At 37.2% G+C, this 16,037-nt stretch overlaps 3 protein-coding genes and 1 long non-coding RNA gene across 5 annotated transcripts; 3 read left to right on the top strand and 1 right to left on the bottom strand.

The window, feature by feature from the left end:
* The first annotated feature begins 563 nt into the window (after window positions 1-563).
* On the top strand, window positions 564-2,441 carry LOC103416311 (endo-1,3;1,4-beta-D-glucanase-like). Of its 2 annotated transcripts, none has more exons than XM_008354572.4 (7): window positions 564-949; window positions 1,062-1,083; window positions 1,319-1,442; window positions 1,530-1,620; window positions 1,754-1,843; window positions 1,991-2,091; window positions 2,195-2,441. In XM_008354572.4, the coding sequence occupies exons 1-7, from the start codon at window positions 796-798 to the stop codon at window positions 2,333-2,335; spliced, it is 723 nt and encodes a 240-aa protein (XP_008352794.2). In that variant the 5' UTR covers window positions 564-795; the 3' UTR covers window positions 2,336-2,441. The 2 variants fall into 2 exon arrangements, with proteins under 2 accessions (XP_008352794.2, XP_008352792.2); XM_008354570.4 differs by having other exon boundaries at window positions 572-949; window positions 1,530-1,683.
* Window positions 2,383-6,288, bottom strand: LOC103402211 (elongation factor 1-gamma-like). The gene is made up of 7 exons (XM_029094167.2): window positions 6,040-6,288; window positions 5,440-5,589; window positions 5,285-5,345; window positions 5,125-5,177; window positions 4,722-4,823; window positions 4,096-4,609; window positions 2,383-2,940 (listed from the first exon to the last, which is right to left on the bottom strand). Exons 1-7 carry the CDS (start codon window positions 6,046-6,048, stop codon window positions 2,561-2,563), a joined length of 1,269 nt encoding a protein of 422 aa, XP_028950000.1. The 5' UTR covers window positions 6,049-6,288; the 3' UTR covers window positions 2,383-2,560.
* Window positions 6,289-8,818: 2,530 nt separating this feature from the next.
* Window positions 8,819-10,747, top strand: LOC103425315 (uncharacterized). Its single transcript, XR_527909.4, has 3 exons — window positions 8,819-9,115; window positions 9,669-9,731; window positions 10,419-10,747. It is a non-coding gene; the product is annotated as an uncharacterized lncRNA (long non-coding RNA).
* Window positions 10,748-14,978: 4,231 nt separating this feature from the next.
* On the top strand, window positions 14,979-16,037 carry LOC114821435 (uncharacterized). Its single transcript, XM_070813038.1, has 2 exons — window positions 14,979-15,615; window positions 15,754-16,037. The coding sequence occupies exons 1-2, from the start codon at window positions 14,979-14,981 to the stop codon at window positions 16,035-16,037; spliced, it is 921 nt and encodes a 306-aa protein (XP_070669139.1).

The following is a 16,037-nucleotide window of genomic DNA, read 5'->3' as shown; positions in this document are numbered from 1 at the left end:
TGCATACTAATTGGATTATTTAGCTTACGTCACTTGCCACGCTTCTGCACACATGTATTGAAGTAGTCCACAACCCAACAATGTTATCACATAAGTCGTAGTTAGAACACCAACCATAGATGAAAGTTTGCTAGTGCTTCAAATATAATATTATGAAGAAATATTTGTTGGGATCAAATATATGCACCATCGTGAGCGACAGTAACTCGCATGAGAACAAGAACAAAGATCACCAAAAACCTTGACACCGATGTGGAACCGGCCACAAACTCTCCAACGATCAAAGTCAATACAGAATTTTAGAACTCAAGCGGTAGGTTAGGGAATAGATTGCTTGATACCTTCTACATTCACCCTAAATGAGGCCCATATAAATGCATCATTTGCACTTGTTCATTTATCACTTGAATAGTGTTGTGCTCTTTCTTGTTCGTGGAGTTTGAAATGTCGATTCTGAAAATATACAAAATTATTAAATAAATAAAGAGATGGGTCAAACCAACTAGTCCACCAAGTAAACAGAAATGTGGACTACAAGAAATAAAACATTTAACCTTTAACGTCTGAAGATACGTTTCTCTTTTTCTTTTCATTTTTCCCCTTGTTAATGTGATTATCTTCAACCGTGCCAACCTTGAATTGTTCAAATTAATAAAAATTAGGACATATATTCTTGCGTAGGAATGTCTATATTATAGGGTAATTGCAAGTGAGAAGATATTGCAGAACAATTAACAGCAGCTAGCTAGCACATCGACGACGACGACGACGACGACGACGACGACGACGACTACTATGTCCGGCCCTCAGTGCTGCTCAAATCCACCAATTCTCAAACCGGAAAGCTACGGAGTAGACAACTGTGTTGAAAAACTTGGAGGCCTTAACGTCTACGTCGCGGGCTCCCCTAACTCCAAGCTTGCCATCCTTCTTATCTCTAATGTCTTTGGTACTTGTAAATTTCTCTAGTTGGTTCTAAATCTAATGTTTTGTACCGATTTTTCATTTCATCGTTGCTAGCTTTCGTTTGCTTAATGTTAGATGTTCGACTTGTCCTGCAGGATATAGAGTTCCAAACTTGAGGTATGGCTGATTCGAACTTTACTTTCTAGTTTCTATCCTTGATCAACGCATTTTCTGTTTTCCTCGCTCTCTAGAACGCGTTGAAGTTATTCGAGACTAATGATGTTTATGTGAATTTCGCTCATTTATGCCGCATTTGAACTTCAGCTTCCTGAGAGTTATCTACTATGTATGTGTTTTTAAGCCGATACGCTTGCTGAAAGTTTATGTAATAATCTGGTTTATCCTTGATTAGGAAGCTTGCCGAAAACATTGCAGCTGCAGGATTCTTTGTGCTGGTTCCGGACTTCTTCTATGGTGATCCATTTGTATATGACAATAACAGGCCTCTAGCAGTCTGGTTACAAGATCATGGAACGGTTAATCACTCGCTCTAGCCTCTGTTATATGCTTTAATTGATGGCCCTAGCTACCACTGCCTGAAACTTTGCTAATTGTTTTACTAGGATAAGGGATTTGAGGATGCAAAATCAATAATTAATGCTCTTAAAGGTAAAGGAGTTTCTGCCATTGGAGCCGCCGGCTTCTGTTGGGGTGGTGAGTGGTTCCTTTCACAAACAACATTTTCAACTGGATGCTTAATTAGTTCCATTGCCCAAGGTAAACCTGTATGTAGTTACAGACAGCTGACCCACACAGAAGAAATTAACTCAATCGATATTGTTCTCAGCCAAAGTCGTGACTGAACTTGCCAAGTCCGACTTCATCCAAGCGGCTGTGCTGTTACATCCTTCGTTTGTTACTTTGGATGATATTCAGGGTATGAATTTCCACTGCTTAAATGCCAACTTTTTAAGTCTTCTGAAAAGAGAGAGAGCTATCTTCGTTGAAAAACATTTTGGTGAATCAATCGGTTGCTAATTTCATCGCCATACTTAAAACGTTCGGTGCTTAAACTTGTTGACAGAGGTTAAAGTTCCCATTGCGATTCAAGGAGCTGAGATTGACGACTATTCTCCACCAGAACTCGTGAAACAGTTCGAGCAGATATTAGCTGCAAAACCTGAGGTGCAGAGACTTTTTGTTAAATCTGCAGATGATCAAGCCATTTTCCACAAGTTCTAATTTCGTGCATTTGGTTTATTAACTAAACGAGCTTCTTTCGTTGTAGGTTGATAGCTTTGTGAAGATATTTCCGAAAGCTGAACACGGTTGGACCATGAGTTACAATGTTGAAGATGAAGAAGCTGTAAAGCGTGCAGAGGAGGCTCATAGAAACACACTGGCGTGGTTCGTTAAGCATGTCAAGTGACTACTTTATTCTCATTCGAGATGAGAACAATATCGAATGCTTCCTGCTGTCTGTAATTTGAGAAGTACCATTGCAAAAATAACTTATCGCGCACATTTCAGTTTAATATTTCTGATACAACGGACAACGTTACATGAAAATAAAATACATGAAGCTTAACAATGTTCAATAAGACATTGTCGTAGCCCTAACACAGTACATCTACTTCTTTTGACACCTCCCTAATCACTTGAAACATTTGGCATCCAATAAATCCTCCCCCTCGAAAGGCTCATGATCTTCAATCATTTGATTGACACGCTCTTTTTGATCCTCATCAGTGATATCAACCTTACGCCACTCGTACAGATCCATGTCGTAACACTCGTCGATTATGAATTTCGGGATTTCTTGTCCCCGGAAGAGCCACAAGCCTTTAACCTTGAAGGGAGGGGCCGAGCCAATCACCAACATCTTTCCAAACGCGTACTTACGAGCCAAATCCATCCGCTGCAAGAAACCACCCACCTTGTTCAAAGTCACAAACGAAACAGTGTTTTCATCATTGTACTTGTAATCGCAGAACCAAAGAGAATAACCCTCTGGATCATACATGTCCCAGAATCCTGCAGAAAGAAGTGAAATGTCATAAACTGGTGTTTGAGCAAAATAGGTCCAAGTATCCACAGCTTCTACAACCTTTACTGAACAAAATCCTTGCCCTTAACAAGAAGAGTAATCGTGAATGTCCTAAAAATGGATATCTGAAGGTAGTTAAATAGCAAGATTCCAGGTGATTCTTCATCCACAACAAGCTCACCTAACAGTTATCTGCCACTGCTATCTTAAAAGGTGTCAAGGTGCTTGGCACCTGACCTGCATTAATAGATACAAGCAATGCATGGCTTGCCTAGTAACTAATCAGATAGAGAAGAGTGGCGATGTTTAAGCGAAACAGTGGCAAAATGACTTAGAGAAGGTAGAGATGTCACAGAGTCAACAGCAAATGAGAGATGGTACGGACTCAATGCTGATGGCTACATTATACTTTTCTACTCCATAGATTAGACTAGTTCCACTTTGTTTCGACAGTTCTTTTTTTTCTTTTTTAATTTATTCTCAATTGCAAGAATCATGAATCTAGTTGATGGATATTCCACATTTTCGTCACAAAAAACATAATGAGTTCCTAATCTGCTCACCACCCCAACTAGGTGGTGAGCGTTGCCACCCCTTTCAGAACAAAATACTGAACAAGGTACTTGATAATTAAATAATAATTCTTTCCTAATTGGTTCCCTCAAAATCTTGAGATTATTTTCTGTTATCAATGGAATTACTTTCCATCATAATGTTGATTTGTTTTGACGTTAAAAATTAAAAACAGATAAACAAAAAATAAGATAAGACTTGTTTGTATATTTTAGTTGAAAGAGCAACAGCACAAACCAACGATTTAAAAAAAAAAAAAAAAGTGGATTCGGTAATTTGAAGAAGTAATTCATATTGTTGTGTGTGAAAGAGCAATAAAAATGTCTTTTTCAAGCTAAATATTAAATGTTTCCAAGATTAAAAAAAAAATATCGAGGAGTATAAACTATATTGCAAAGTTTTCAATGATCTGCTTGTACCAGCCTGCTAACAGGTCATAGACAAAAGTACCAGAGAAGAGAACTATATACTGAATGGAAATGCAACACCACATGCAACCTATGAAGACATGGAAAATTAAAAACAAGAAATGGGTGAAGCCATGTGTATAGTATGTGATAAAGAATCACCTTTAACAGCAACCTCACGGAAGTTGGTCTTTGTGTTTGAGTAAAGTCTTTTCCAGTCATCCAGAATCATCTTGCTAGGCGGCAAAAGATCAAGAGGATTCTTTGCCTTGGGCTTGGGTGCCTCTTCTTCCGCAGCCTCTTCTAATTTAGGCTTTGCTGATTCTTTCTTGTCCTCTTTCTTTGGCTCATCCTTGGCCTTAGGTTTTGCAGGTTCCTTCGCCTGTGACGGCTTCTTTACTGATTGAATAGATGGAACGGATTCTGCTTGTTTAACTTCACCCAATATCTTGCGGAAATTTGGTTGATTGACTAAGGTCCAAAAGTATCTCTCAACATGAGGAAATTCAGAGGTAAAACTTTTTGTGAATAACCGGCTAAATCCCAGAGTCAAATTACATGTCAGAATGATATCAGCCAAAGTCACAGAATGCCCAACCAGGTACGTGTTGGAAGAAAGATGAGTGTTCAAAGCAGTTAGCGCTCTCTTCAATGCAGAAACTGCAGCTTCCTCAACCTTTGCACCAAAGAAAACAAATGGTGTAAGTTGTTTTGATATACCCACTTAGATACACACAATGACAACGATATATAACAGATCTGAATAACTAAATGCAGTAATGGCTAACCGGAGGAAGGTAAACAGAAAAACCAATAAGTGGTATTAACCATCGCAAAATATTGGCGTCAATCTCCAGTGTGGCAAAATCAATCCATTGCTCCACACGAGCCTGCCGAAATCAACAATGTGTAGGTAAAAATCACAACTCAACAGAATATGATTTGCAAATCAAATCTGTATTCTAATGAAGATCTCTGTCAGCGAAGAATCTAATGTACTTTATGAAGCTTCTTGATTCATACAATCATAATATGTGACCCAATTATAAATCAAAGTTGCCTTACTTTGTGTGCCAGTAGTTTTGTAACATCTCGTTAACACAAACAACATGTTCCTCTGACCGTATCATTAAGGCATGTATAATTAAATGGGAATTTATACAAGTGCAAGACAGCCCTCACATCACTTACATATTCAATTAAGGAAGAACCATAAAGAGGATTATCTGCCTTCAACCGAGTAACTGCAACAAATTATGTCATACGATTAGATTTAAAACTGCAACAAATTAAATCATACAATTAGATTTAAAACAACAACATTTCTAGATATAAAGGAACTTAGCCTCACCGTAGCGTGCAATGGCATTGCTCTCAAAAATAGGGCCATCAGGTGTTTCTAACACAGGAACCTACACAACCAAAAACCAATTAAGTAAAACAAAACCCAGTAAACACACTTCAATAAACATATATTAACTACGCCCAAAAAGAAATAAAGGCCACCTTCCCAATGGGGTTCATTTCGAGAAACTTTGGACTTTTATTGGACACACCCATCTCGAAATTCTTGACCAGTTCCACCTTGACACCACTGAACTCAGCAGCAATAAGTGCCTTGAAACCATTTTTGTTGGTGCTTCCGGCGTGCAGCACCTAAAAGAAGAAGATCAAGCACACATAAACACTCCGTTCAGCCGATAAAATTACCCACACCACCTAACCAGTCTTGTTTCCATTTTGCTGTTTTTCCCGGCACCAATTAGCAGTTTTGAGTAAAAGCAACAATCAAAAACAGAGAAAAAGGAAGATCTAAATCGAAAACGAAGTACATTGAGTGCATTGATCTTGTTACTGTATGTGTTGGAATCATTTAACATGGAACAAGGGGATCACCGAGTTTAAAGAGTGTGGGTAAAAGTCAATGGTAAAAAGTAAGAGAGCACCTCATCAACTCAAGTTCATGTGAAAATTAATCAGTGGTAAAACGTTTTAACAATGTGATTAAAGCAAGAAGAGAGTTCATCCTCAATCTTCCACAACCAGATTAAATAAATAAAATAAATAAAAATAAATAAAATAAAATGGAGGAGGGAAGACACTTACTAAAGCCATTGGGTCAACGATGATTGTCCAATCCTTGAAACCTAACCGTTGCACAGTTGCACAGTTGCACTTGCAGAGAGAGAGAGAGTGAGATAGAGGGCTACGGTGAGTGGAATGTAGAGGACGGATGGGTTTGGGGTTTGGGGTTTGGGGTTTGGGGAGGGAAATATATGTGCGGTGGTGATCGATTGATTAGGGTTTACATATTCTTACAAAATAAAATTAAAGACAAAGAAAAAGGTGCTTGCCGAATATGCGAAGACGTGACTCGTGCTTATGCGCGGAATCATTTTTTTTTTATTATGTTTTTTAACTTTGTTACTTGCTTTTGGGAAAATGAGCTCCTTTGCAAATTTGATCGTACAAAGTATATAATCGAAATAGGTAAATATCAGTTTACTACCTTTTAAGTTTTGTGGTTTTCAATATTTGGTACATGAATCGTCTTAGAGTTATACTTAAATTGTTAATTTTAGGACAATCTCATACATTCGTTAGTCTGGCTGTTAAGTTTCCTATTAACTGATGACGTAACACTCATGTGGACAATGAATGGCCACCACGTGTCATTAAATGATCCACGTGGAAATTCAAAATTCAAAATTAAAAAAAAAAAAAAAACCTAAAACCTACCTGTCTTCTACCTCCCCCCATCCCTTTTTTACCCCTGCAAACCCTACCCCCTCCCCTCAGCGCACCATTTCCCTTCCTCATCCCCTGCACCTTCTCCCTCCCTTCTCTCTTCCCCCAACCAAAACCCATGTTCATTTTCTGGTATTTTCTGCAATGGTACAAGGGTTTCCTCCATAAACTTGATCTCTTGCCGTCCTCTCCTCACCTCCTTAGATCCGGCCCTCTTTCTGATGTCCCCAACTTCGCCGCCGCTTGCTCCACCTTGACCTTCCTCAACCTTTCCTCAAACTATCTCGATTTCTCCACCACACCCTCCTCATCTGCCTTCTCCCTTTGCACTGAGATAGGAGATTGAAAACCAAACCCAATTGAGAATATCAAATATTTGATCCGGAACAAATAGAACCACTTCTAGAATTAGGGAAAGAAAAGAGAACCCAGATAACAACTACCTGAGAAGAAGGGGGAACCTAGGTCATGGTGGCGGGAGGGAGACCTGTCGGCGATGGACGGATTGTAGAAAAGGATGGAGGAGAGAAGGAAGGGTGGTGCAGGTTGCAGAAGAGAGAAGGGAGGGAAGGGGTGCGGTTGTAGAAGAGAGAAGGGAGGGAGAGGGTGCATAAAGGGGTAGGGGTTGCAGAGTAAGAAAGGATGGTGCAAGGTAGAAGACAAGTAGGTTTTAGGTTTTTTTTTTTTTTAATTTTGAAATTTGAATTTCCATATGGACCCTTTAATGACACATGAAACCCAGTCATTGTCCACATAGGTGCCACGTCATCAGTTAACGGGAGACTTAACAGCCAGACTAATGGATATATGAGACTGTCCCAAAATTAATACTTTAGGTATGACTATGGGATAAAAAAAACTTCATGGTACCAAATGTTCAAAAACCACGAAACTTAAGGGTAGTAAACTGATATTTACCCAATCGAAATTGTTCAATTTATTAATTTTTATTTGATCATCTTTCAAAATATTATTTAAAGGGAAATTTTATTTAAACCCATCTAATGGTCTATTTTACCCTATTGCATAATTACTATTTAGTACAAAATGAAATTAATAATAAAAATCAAATTTATCAATAGACCCACATACTATAATTAAACCCTAGCTTCGCCCTTTGTTTATCATAGGTTCATTCCGACTAAAACCCTAATAGCTATGACAGAGAAAAACAAGCTTTTCTATTGATGGAGGGTGATTTTGAAGTTTTTAATTCTCCAACTAAGGTATGACTCAATTTATGGATATTTTGTTTGTTTGTTTTTTCTTTGGATTAAATTTCATACTTTTTATATTATGTTGTATTTGTTTTTCTCTGCCGTCTGTATGCGCCCCAAAACACTAGTACAAGGACTATTGGTTAGTACTGCAAAGACATAAAACTTGATTCTTAGTGCAAATAAAGATTGCTCAACCTTAACCACGAACTAGCGGGTGGCATGTCTTGTTCCTTTTTTACTCGAAATAGCTCCAATTTGTTTATTTGTTTATTAACATAGCAGCAAAACACCCAACCTTATGTTACTTCAAATTTTCTTAAAAAGACATGAAAATGCTCGATTTAAAAATGACTGAACTGGAGCTTGGATAACATTCTCTTGGCAAATTCAAGTCTATGAAATGATCTCTTGGATCCCAAGTCCATGGATAGGTTGTGGTAACAGAAAGAAAAAAAAGCAGCCATGGAAATGCTAGTCCTATACAACATATGCAATTATAGAGAGGCAAATGACGCCTCTTTGAATGAAAAAAAACATTCAATTAGAGATGTTATTTTATAAAGGGAATGGGTGTAAAGATACTTTTACATTTTGAATTGGGTTTGAGAGGGTAGTTTAGGTAATAAATTTGGGTTTAAGAGATATTAATTCTTTAATAAAAAACAATATGAGTGAATAGAGTAAGTTGGGTGTAGAAAGAGGTTAGATGAGAAATCTCCCTAGGATTGATGATTATTTAGTCATTCAAACATAAATCGACTAGGCATGTACTAAGTAACACATTCATGATGAACCATCTATTTTATTTAATACATTTGGATAATTAAACAATCTATTTTATTGTAAAATTTGGAATATATATATATATATTATAGGAGTAAGATTATTTTAGTTTAAAAAAAAATACCAAAGAAACAGATAGAGGATGGTCTATACATGTAGACCATCCCAACTCTTCTTCTCCTTCCCAACCATCACACGGTGGGGAACTAAGATATTCAGATTTCTGTCCATAAATGTTGGAGGTGATGTGGGTAGTCTAGGGGGAGTGAGTAAGCATCCTAAATCAGAGATGCAATGATGGGATTTAAGAGAGTATTTCTAACCCTTATTGAAGAACTAGAGGAGAGTGAGAGGTTTTGGAGAGGGAAAAGTAGGAAATCGGAAGAGGGGAGCTGAGAGGGTGCTGGTGTGTTCTTCGATTGGCACAAAAGGTTAGCTTAAATTTGTTAATTTTCTATTTTCTTACCATTGCAACTTTGATTACTAGAAAACTGTAGTTTCGTGAGCCTCACTTGGGCTCTTGTTTTCTCTCAATCCATTACATGTTTTTAAAAAGTCTTCTTATATATTTGAAATTAGACATGACAAGGAACAAAGCCCAATTTATTTCATTGATTTTGGTTGAGATCTTCTATGGAAAAATATGATTTGAAAATGTGAAAAAAATCTGGAAATCTGCAGATTTTCTGCAGAAAAACTGTTTGTGAACTCAAACTTTGGAGCTTGATTATTTTCTTCTCTTAAATCTGTTTTGGGAAACTCATATTAGATTAGAAACTAGGTTTGTTAAGCTTTAAAACCCAAGTAATTTTATCCTTTTCCATGGAGTTTTGAGGGATGAAAATGGGGTCACAATATGGGGACTTAAGCTTGGTTCATCAAGAGGTTGTGACAAGGGTATATTTAGGTAAACTTTTGATAGACTGAAATTGAATCTTTATTCCATCTTTAAGTTAACTTTTATTATTATTTATGTGATTTTAGGTCTGGGAGTGACTTTGGACACTTCGGAGGCTTAGAGAGGTATTCTAGTTAGCTGGACTTGAGGTAGGGGCTCTATTTCCCGATGTTAGGTGATATTAGTAATTATACCTATTACAGTAGTACTGAAATGCTCAGATGGATTGGAAACATTTGTTTGTCATGATTGTGTTATGGGTTGATAGTTTCCTCTCTGGTGTATTAGATATATATTGATTTTGTTAAATGTTATTATGTGGATGAGTGGTTGAGCTATGTTAAATTTCTAGATTGAATATGTTGAGGTTTACAATTGTGTCTATGTTATTGATATGCTCAGGTTGCAGTACATGTTTTAAAGTCAAGTGTTGGGTTGTGTAAAGTTGGTTAAACAAAGTATTGAAAACTTGTATATGTTCAAGCGTAGGGTGACGGGCTTAAACATGTAGTTGGGCGTCAGGGGAAGGGCCCATATTAACGAAACTGAAACTACTAATAAAATTCGGGGTTAAGGGAGGAATGAAAGTTAACTTATAGTTTATGGTGTTCGGAACCAAGTGGTATAAGCATGGTATGGGACGTGCAGGTTTGGATGCCATGAATATAGGTTAGCGGGATTAGAAGGGAGTGAGTTCTATGTACTTCTTTGTCATATCATGTGTATGTTACCGTATTGTTTGATGCATGACACTTTGATTAACTGTGATAAATGAACTTGAAGGGCATATAGTTCCTACTGGGCATGAAATGCTCACACCCTATTAGCTATTGCAGGTACCAGTATGGAGGAACTTGATGATGACCTGTCTCTAAATGGATAGCCATATCATGTGTGTGTTTGTTTCCTAGTTGTGCTTAGAATAAAGTGTCTCTTACGAGTATGTTGTTAGAGTTGAACTCTTTAAACTCATGATGTACTAAATAAATAGGTTTAAGTGAACTTTTAGATGGCTCTGGTTCCATCTTACTTTTGTTATAATATTTAATTTTTTTTCCTAAGACACTATTCATGCCCTAATTCGATTATCATCCTTATTCTCGAATTTGGGGTGTGACATTTATTTAATTGATTTATAGAGATTTCATTTAAAATTTTGATTTAATTCCCTCGAAATCTTATGGGGAGATGTGAGATTTGTGGATGTTTAAAGGGGTGTATTCAATTGGGAAATTGAGATATTTCAATGGATTTATAAATCCATGTATAGATTTTAATTGATTTGCAAAGATTCTATGTAAATTTTGATTCAATTCTCTCGAAATATCATGGGAAGATGTGAGATTTGTGTGACATCCCACATCGCCCAGGGGAGTGGATCATGTAAGCCTTATATGTATATTACCATCTCTTTCTAGCACGAGGCCTTTAGGGAGCTCACTGACTTCAAGTTCCATCGGATATCCGAAGTTAAGCGAGTTCGAGTGAGAGCAATCTTATGATGGGTGACCCACTGGGAAGTTCTCGTGTGAGTTCCCAGAAATAAAACCGTGAGGGCGTGGTCGGGTCCTAAAACGGACAATATTGAGCTACGGTGGAGTCGAGCCCCCAATATCGTGCTACGGCGGAGTCGAGCCCGGGATGTGGTGGGGGCTCAGACCATGTCCTCACGGTTTTGTTTCTAGGAACTCACACGAGAACTTCCCAGTGGGTCACCCATCATGGGATTGCTCTCACGCGAACTCGCTTAACTTCGGAGTTCTGATGGAACCCGAAACTAGTGAGCTCCCAAAAAGCCTCGTGCTAGAAAGAGATGAGAATATGCATGTAAAGCTTACAAGATCCACTTCCCTGGGCGATGTGGGATGTTACATTTGTGGATGCTTAAAATACACTACGAAATCTCTCCAATTCCCTTTAATTCCTCAACTTTTTCAAATTCTTTAAAATCAAATTCTAATTGTATACACTTGGAATATTATTAATTTTTTTTTATTAAAATCCAGATTGAATACACTTGAAATATTAATAAACTATCTTAAAATCCAGATTGAATACACATTGAATTTCAGAGAATCACTTAAAATCCTGATTGAATACCCATAGATTTATTAAAAGAATTAAAATCCCAATTGAATACATCCCCTAAAATATACTACGAAATCTCTCAAATTCCCTCTAATTCCTCAACTTTCTCAAATTCTTTAAAATCAAATTCTAATTGAATACACTTGAAATGTTATAAACCTCCTTAAAATTCTAATTAAATACATCGGGATTTATAAGGATTTTAATAAACTATCTTAAAATTCTAATTGAATACACCTTGAATTTCAGATAATCACTTAAAATCCTGATTGAATACCTCTAGATTCATTAAAAGAATTAAAATTACTCAAAATCCTAATTGAATACATTGATTAAGTGGAACTTATGCTCAATTTATATATATATATATATATTTGTCAAACAATAGATTTTGTTAGATTAGATGTTAGATTAGTCATCTCGATGGGGCTTGAACCCATGTCTTTATGCAATGGCTCAACACCTTTTCATCACTGTAGTAAAAGGTCACTTGCTTATTCTCAATATATAATTTTTTCACTTTTTCTAGCAATAAGAAAAAACTTGTGTATTACTATCTTCCACTTTTCTTTAACAATAAAAAACTAACTTCTGTATTAATTTCTTCCACAAACATAAGTGCATATTTTCATATCTCTATTTCAGTCATGCTCCATTTTTTCATGGATGAATCCTAAATCATGATTTCCTGGCAATTGGAGATTATGCAATTAGTAAGCGTGAGATGCTGATTTCAATTAAGTTTTAATTACCACTTAGTACTATAGTCTAGTAGTATTACTCTTCACTTATAAGTGAGTAGTTTAAGGTTTGATTATCGACAAAAGCGTGTTTGAACCGCATTATTGAAAACTCATTGTAAGGTTAAACCCACTCTCTCATCTTAAGGTAAATAATATCGTTTGTTAAAAAAATTTATTGACTGTTAAACTTCGTATGAATACATTGTCAAAAAAATTATTATGTTTTTAAATAAGGACCTTTTAATCAAATTCTGGCCTCCAAAATGTGCTTTAAGAATAACGGCACGTGCACAAACATACCGAGTCCGTACTATTTCCCAAGGGACATGGGTGGGGAAAGGTTACTGGAGTAAGGAATGCTTATGACACGTCACACGTTCATGCCAGTGCTTACTAAACAAGACATTCGTACTCCTCATCAGTGCCGTATAAAGCTAAGACTTTATTTTGGATGAGAACTTGCAATAAGAGCTAAGACATTCTTTCTTTTAAAGGATGTTAATTACAGTACAGAGATTCAGAAAATTGCAGGTTTTCAATTTCCTTAGGTCCACATCGGGCCAGATTAATGTGTGGCGTCTATTTATTGTTCACATAAGTGTCATATAACATGTTAACAGAGATTCTGACGAAAAATCTAACGAATGTACGAAGATGTTTCATAATTCTCACTTTAGGTATGACACTCGGATAAAAAAACTTACTGTATGAAAGTTTAAAAACTATGATACTTTAGGGTATTAAATGAGAATTTCCTAAAATTTATTAGAACTCAAATTAAATACATCCGCTTAAGCGGATGAAATGAATACCAAAGCTATGGTTTCTTGGTAGAGAAACATTAGCCTCTTCATGGTCAATGACCATGCCCTTGTACAGTGGCAAGTTTGAAATTGAAGGTAATTTATTAGAGCACACATGGCGTCTTATTATTGGCTTGTTTGAGATCTGTTATCTAGCCTATAAAGTCATTAATCGTTTGACTTTAGGAGATGTGACAAATGATTCAAATTAAGTATTCTGTTTAAAGAAACGTTTAACCACATGATAACATGATATTCGTAACTTATGTCTAGCCACGATTGTAGAGATTGTTATCCCATTTGCTGATATTGCGATATCATTCCTTATCCAACCTCACTAAGAGCATTTTACATGAAAATGCTCTAAACAAAATCATTTATGCCACCATGATTGTCGCAAACGCTGTCATCAAAACCACCACCGCACCACCATTGTTGCCATCAATTACTCCATCCTCCACCCCTGCGAAATCAAGTACTCTAGCAAAAATGACGCTTGCCCTTGGTAATTAATGGGGATCCCATTGCGCATGATGAATCAAATTAAAGGATGAGACAAAAAACAAGGAAAATAATTGAACTAAAACGCATGGATGTAATTATTCGGATAAAAGTAAAATTTAATAAAAGAATGTCTGTTGTAAATAGTATAATATGTATGCCCACATGCATACAGTGAACATGTCATATGTTTAACAGTGTTTTTGTTTGTTTCCATGGTGATGCTCTATAAATAGAGCTTTACGAATATTCAACAAAGCAGAGAGAAAAGGAAGAGAAAAATATCTAATAGTAATAATATACATTATTTCCTCTGCAACAGCTTGTGTTGGTATAATACTCTACAACTGCTTCGTTCCTGTCCCGAATAAAGGTTATCTCTCTATAACTTTTACATTTTTATAACACGTTATCAGCACGAGTCTCTAAGTATAACCATGTCTCATTTACATTCACTAAACAATAAAGGAAATCATTCTCTCATTTCTCTCCGCCGAACGAAAAAAAAAAAAAATGTTTCCTCTAAGGTTTTTCCTGTTCATCTTCTTCATCTGCCTCAACTGTGCGGTATATCCTCGCGACGAACTATTTGCTCCATGCCTGCTCGTAGTTCTCCAACTAGCGGTTACATACATCTTTGATTACTTGTTTGGTTTGGATATTGATTACTAACATAGTATTTATATTGATTTTACTGCAATCCAAGATGGTGCGGTACAATCGCCCATCTTGAACTGCAAATTTCATCTTACTGCGATCCAAGATGGTGCGGTATCATCGCCTATCTTGGACTGCAGATTTAATTTTACTGCAAATTTCAGGTGGAGCGGTATAATCTCCCTCCTTGCTCTTCAAATTTAAATTTACCTGTTATTTAATTTCATTGCAATTTTAGGTGGTGCGGTATAATCGCCCTCCTTGTTCTCCAAATTTAAATTTACCTGTTGTTTAATTTCATTGCAATTTTAGGTGGTGCAGTATAATCGCCCACCCTGCTCTGCGTATTTCAATTTTCTTGCTACTTGAGTGGTGCGGACTAATCGCTCATTCCATGTTACATTCTTTCAATGAGAATGGTGCGGTACAATCGCCCTTCTCATTCACACTGAAAATCTCGAGCCAGAAGTTTCGAGTGCTTATCATTTTGGCCTGAAGATCAAAATGAAAAATTTGTAAGAACCAGAAGTTCTAACATCACATTCCTCTAGGAATACATATTACTGCAAGTTCTTACACATCTCATTTTCTTTCAGAAAAGAAAATGACGAACTTGGCTAAGCTTGAATATGCTGCCCTGGACATTACCGGGAAGAATTACCTTACTTGGGTACTTGATACCAAGATCCATCTGGAAGCAGGGAATCTTGGAGATACCATCAGGGAAGAAAGCAGCTCATCTTCTCAAAATCGGGCGAAGGCTATGATCTTTATTCGCCGCCATCTTGATGAGGCACTAAAGAGTGAGTACTTAACGGTTGAAGATCCGTTAGCTCTCTGGGAGGCCTTGCGAAGCAGATATAATCACCAGACAACGGTGATTCTTCCAAAAGCTCGCTATGAGTGGTCTCACCTGAGAATTCAGGATTTCAAATCAGTGGCGGAGTACAATTCTGCGTTGTTCAGGATTACCTCTCAGATGAAGCTCTGTGGGGATACCATTACTGATGAAATATTGCTGGAAAAGAATTACAGCACATTTCATGCCAATAACGTGCTCCTGCAGCAGCAGTATAGAGCGCAAGGCTACACTGAATACAACCAGCTGATATCTGTGCTCTTGGTAGCTGAACAGAACAATGAGCTCCTGATGAAAAACCATAATTCCCGATCTACTGGATCTGCACCATTCCCAGAAGTAAATGCTACTTCCTTCGAAGTGAACGCCACATCCTCTGGTGGTAATTATCATAAACAATGACGTGGCCACAAACGAGGTCGATGGAATAGGAAAGGCAAGAACCATGGTGGTCAGTTTCACAACCAGGTTCAGAGACATAATTCTGGCCCGAGCTTCAAAAATGTGAATCGTCACAAAGGCAAAGCTAACATGACCAATGCTCCCAGGAACTCTGAAGAAGCCTGCCATAGGTGTGGTGGCAATGGGCATTGGGTGCGAACTTGTCGTACCCCAAAACATCTGGTGGAGTTGTATCAAGCCTCCCTTAAGAAGAAGGGTGTCGAGACCAATTTTCTCGACCAGGCTAAACCAATGGATATACCTGATCCAGTGTTTGATTTATCAGGGCAATTTGACGCAACTCACCTAGATGTTTCGGACTTCATTATGGAAAGGGGGAATGAAGTATATCGGTCCGACTAA

Source organism: Malus domestica, chromosome 15, assembly GCF_042453785.1.
Source record: "Malus domestica chromosome 15, GDT2T_hap1".
Taxonomy (NCBI): Eukaryota; Viridiplantae; Streptophyta; class Magnoliopsida; order Rosales; family Rosaceae; genus Malus; species Malus domestica.
The sequence above is the reverse complement of the archived record's forward strand: the minus strand, read 5'-3'. Positions and strand labels throughout refer to the sequence as shown.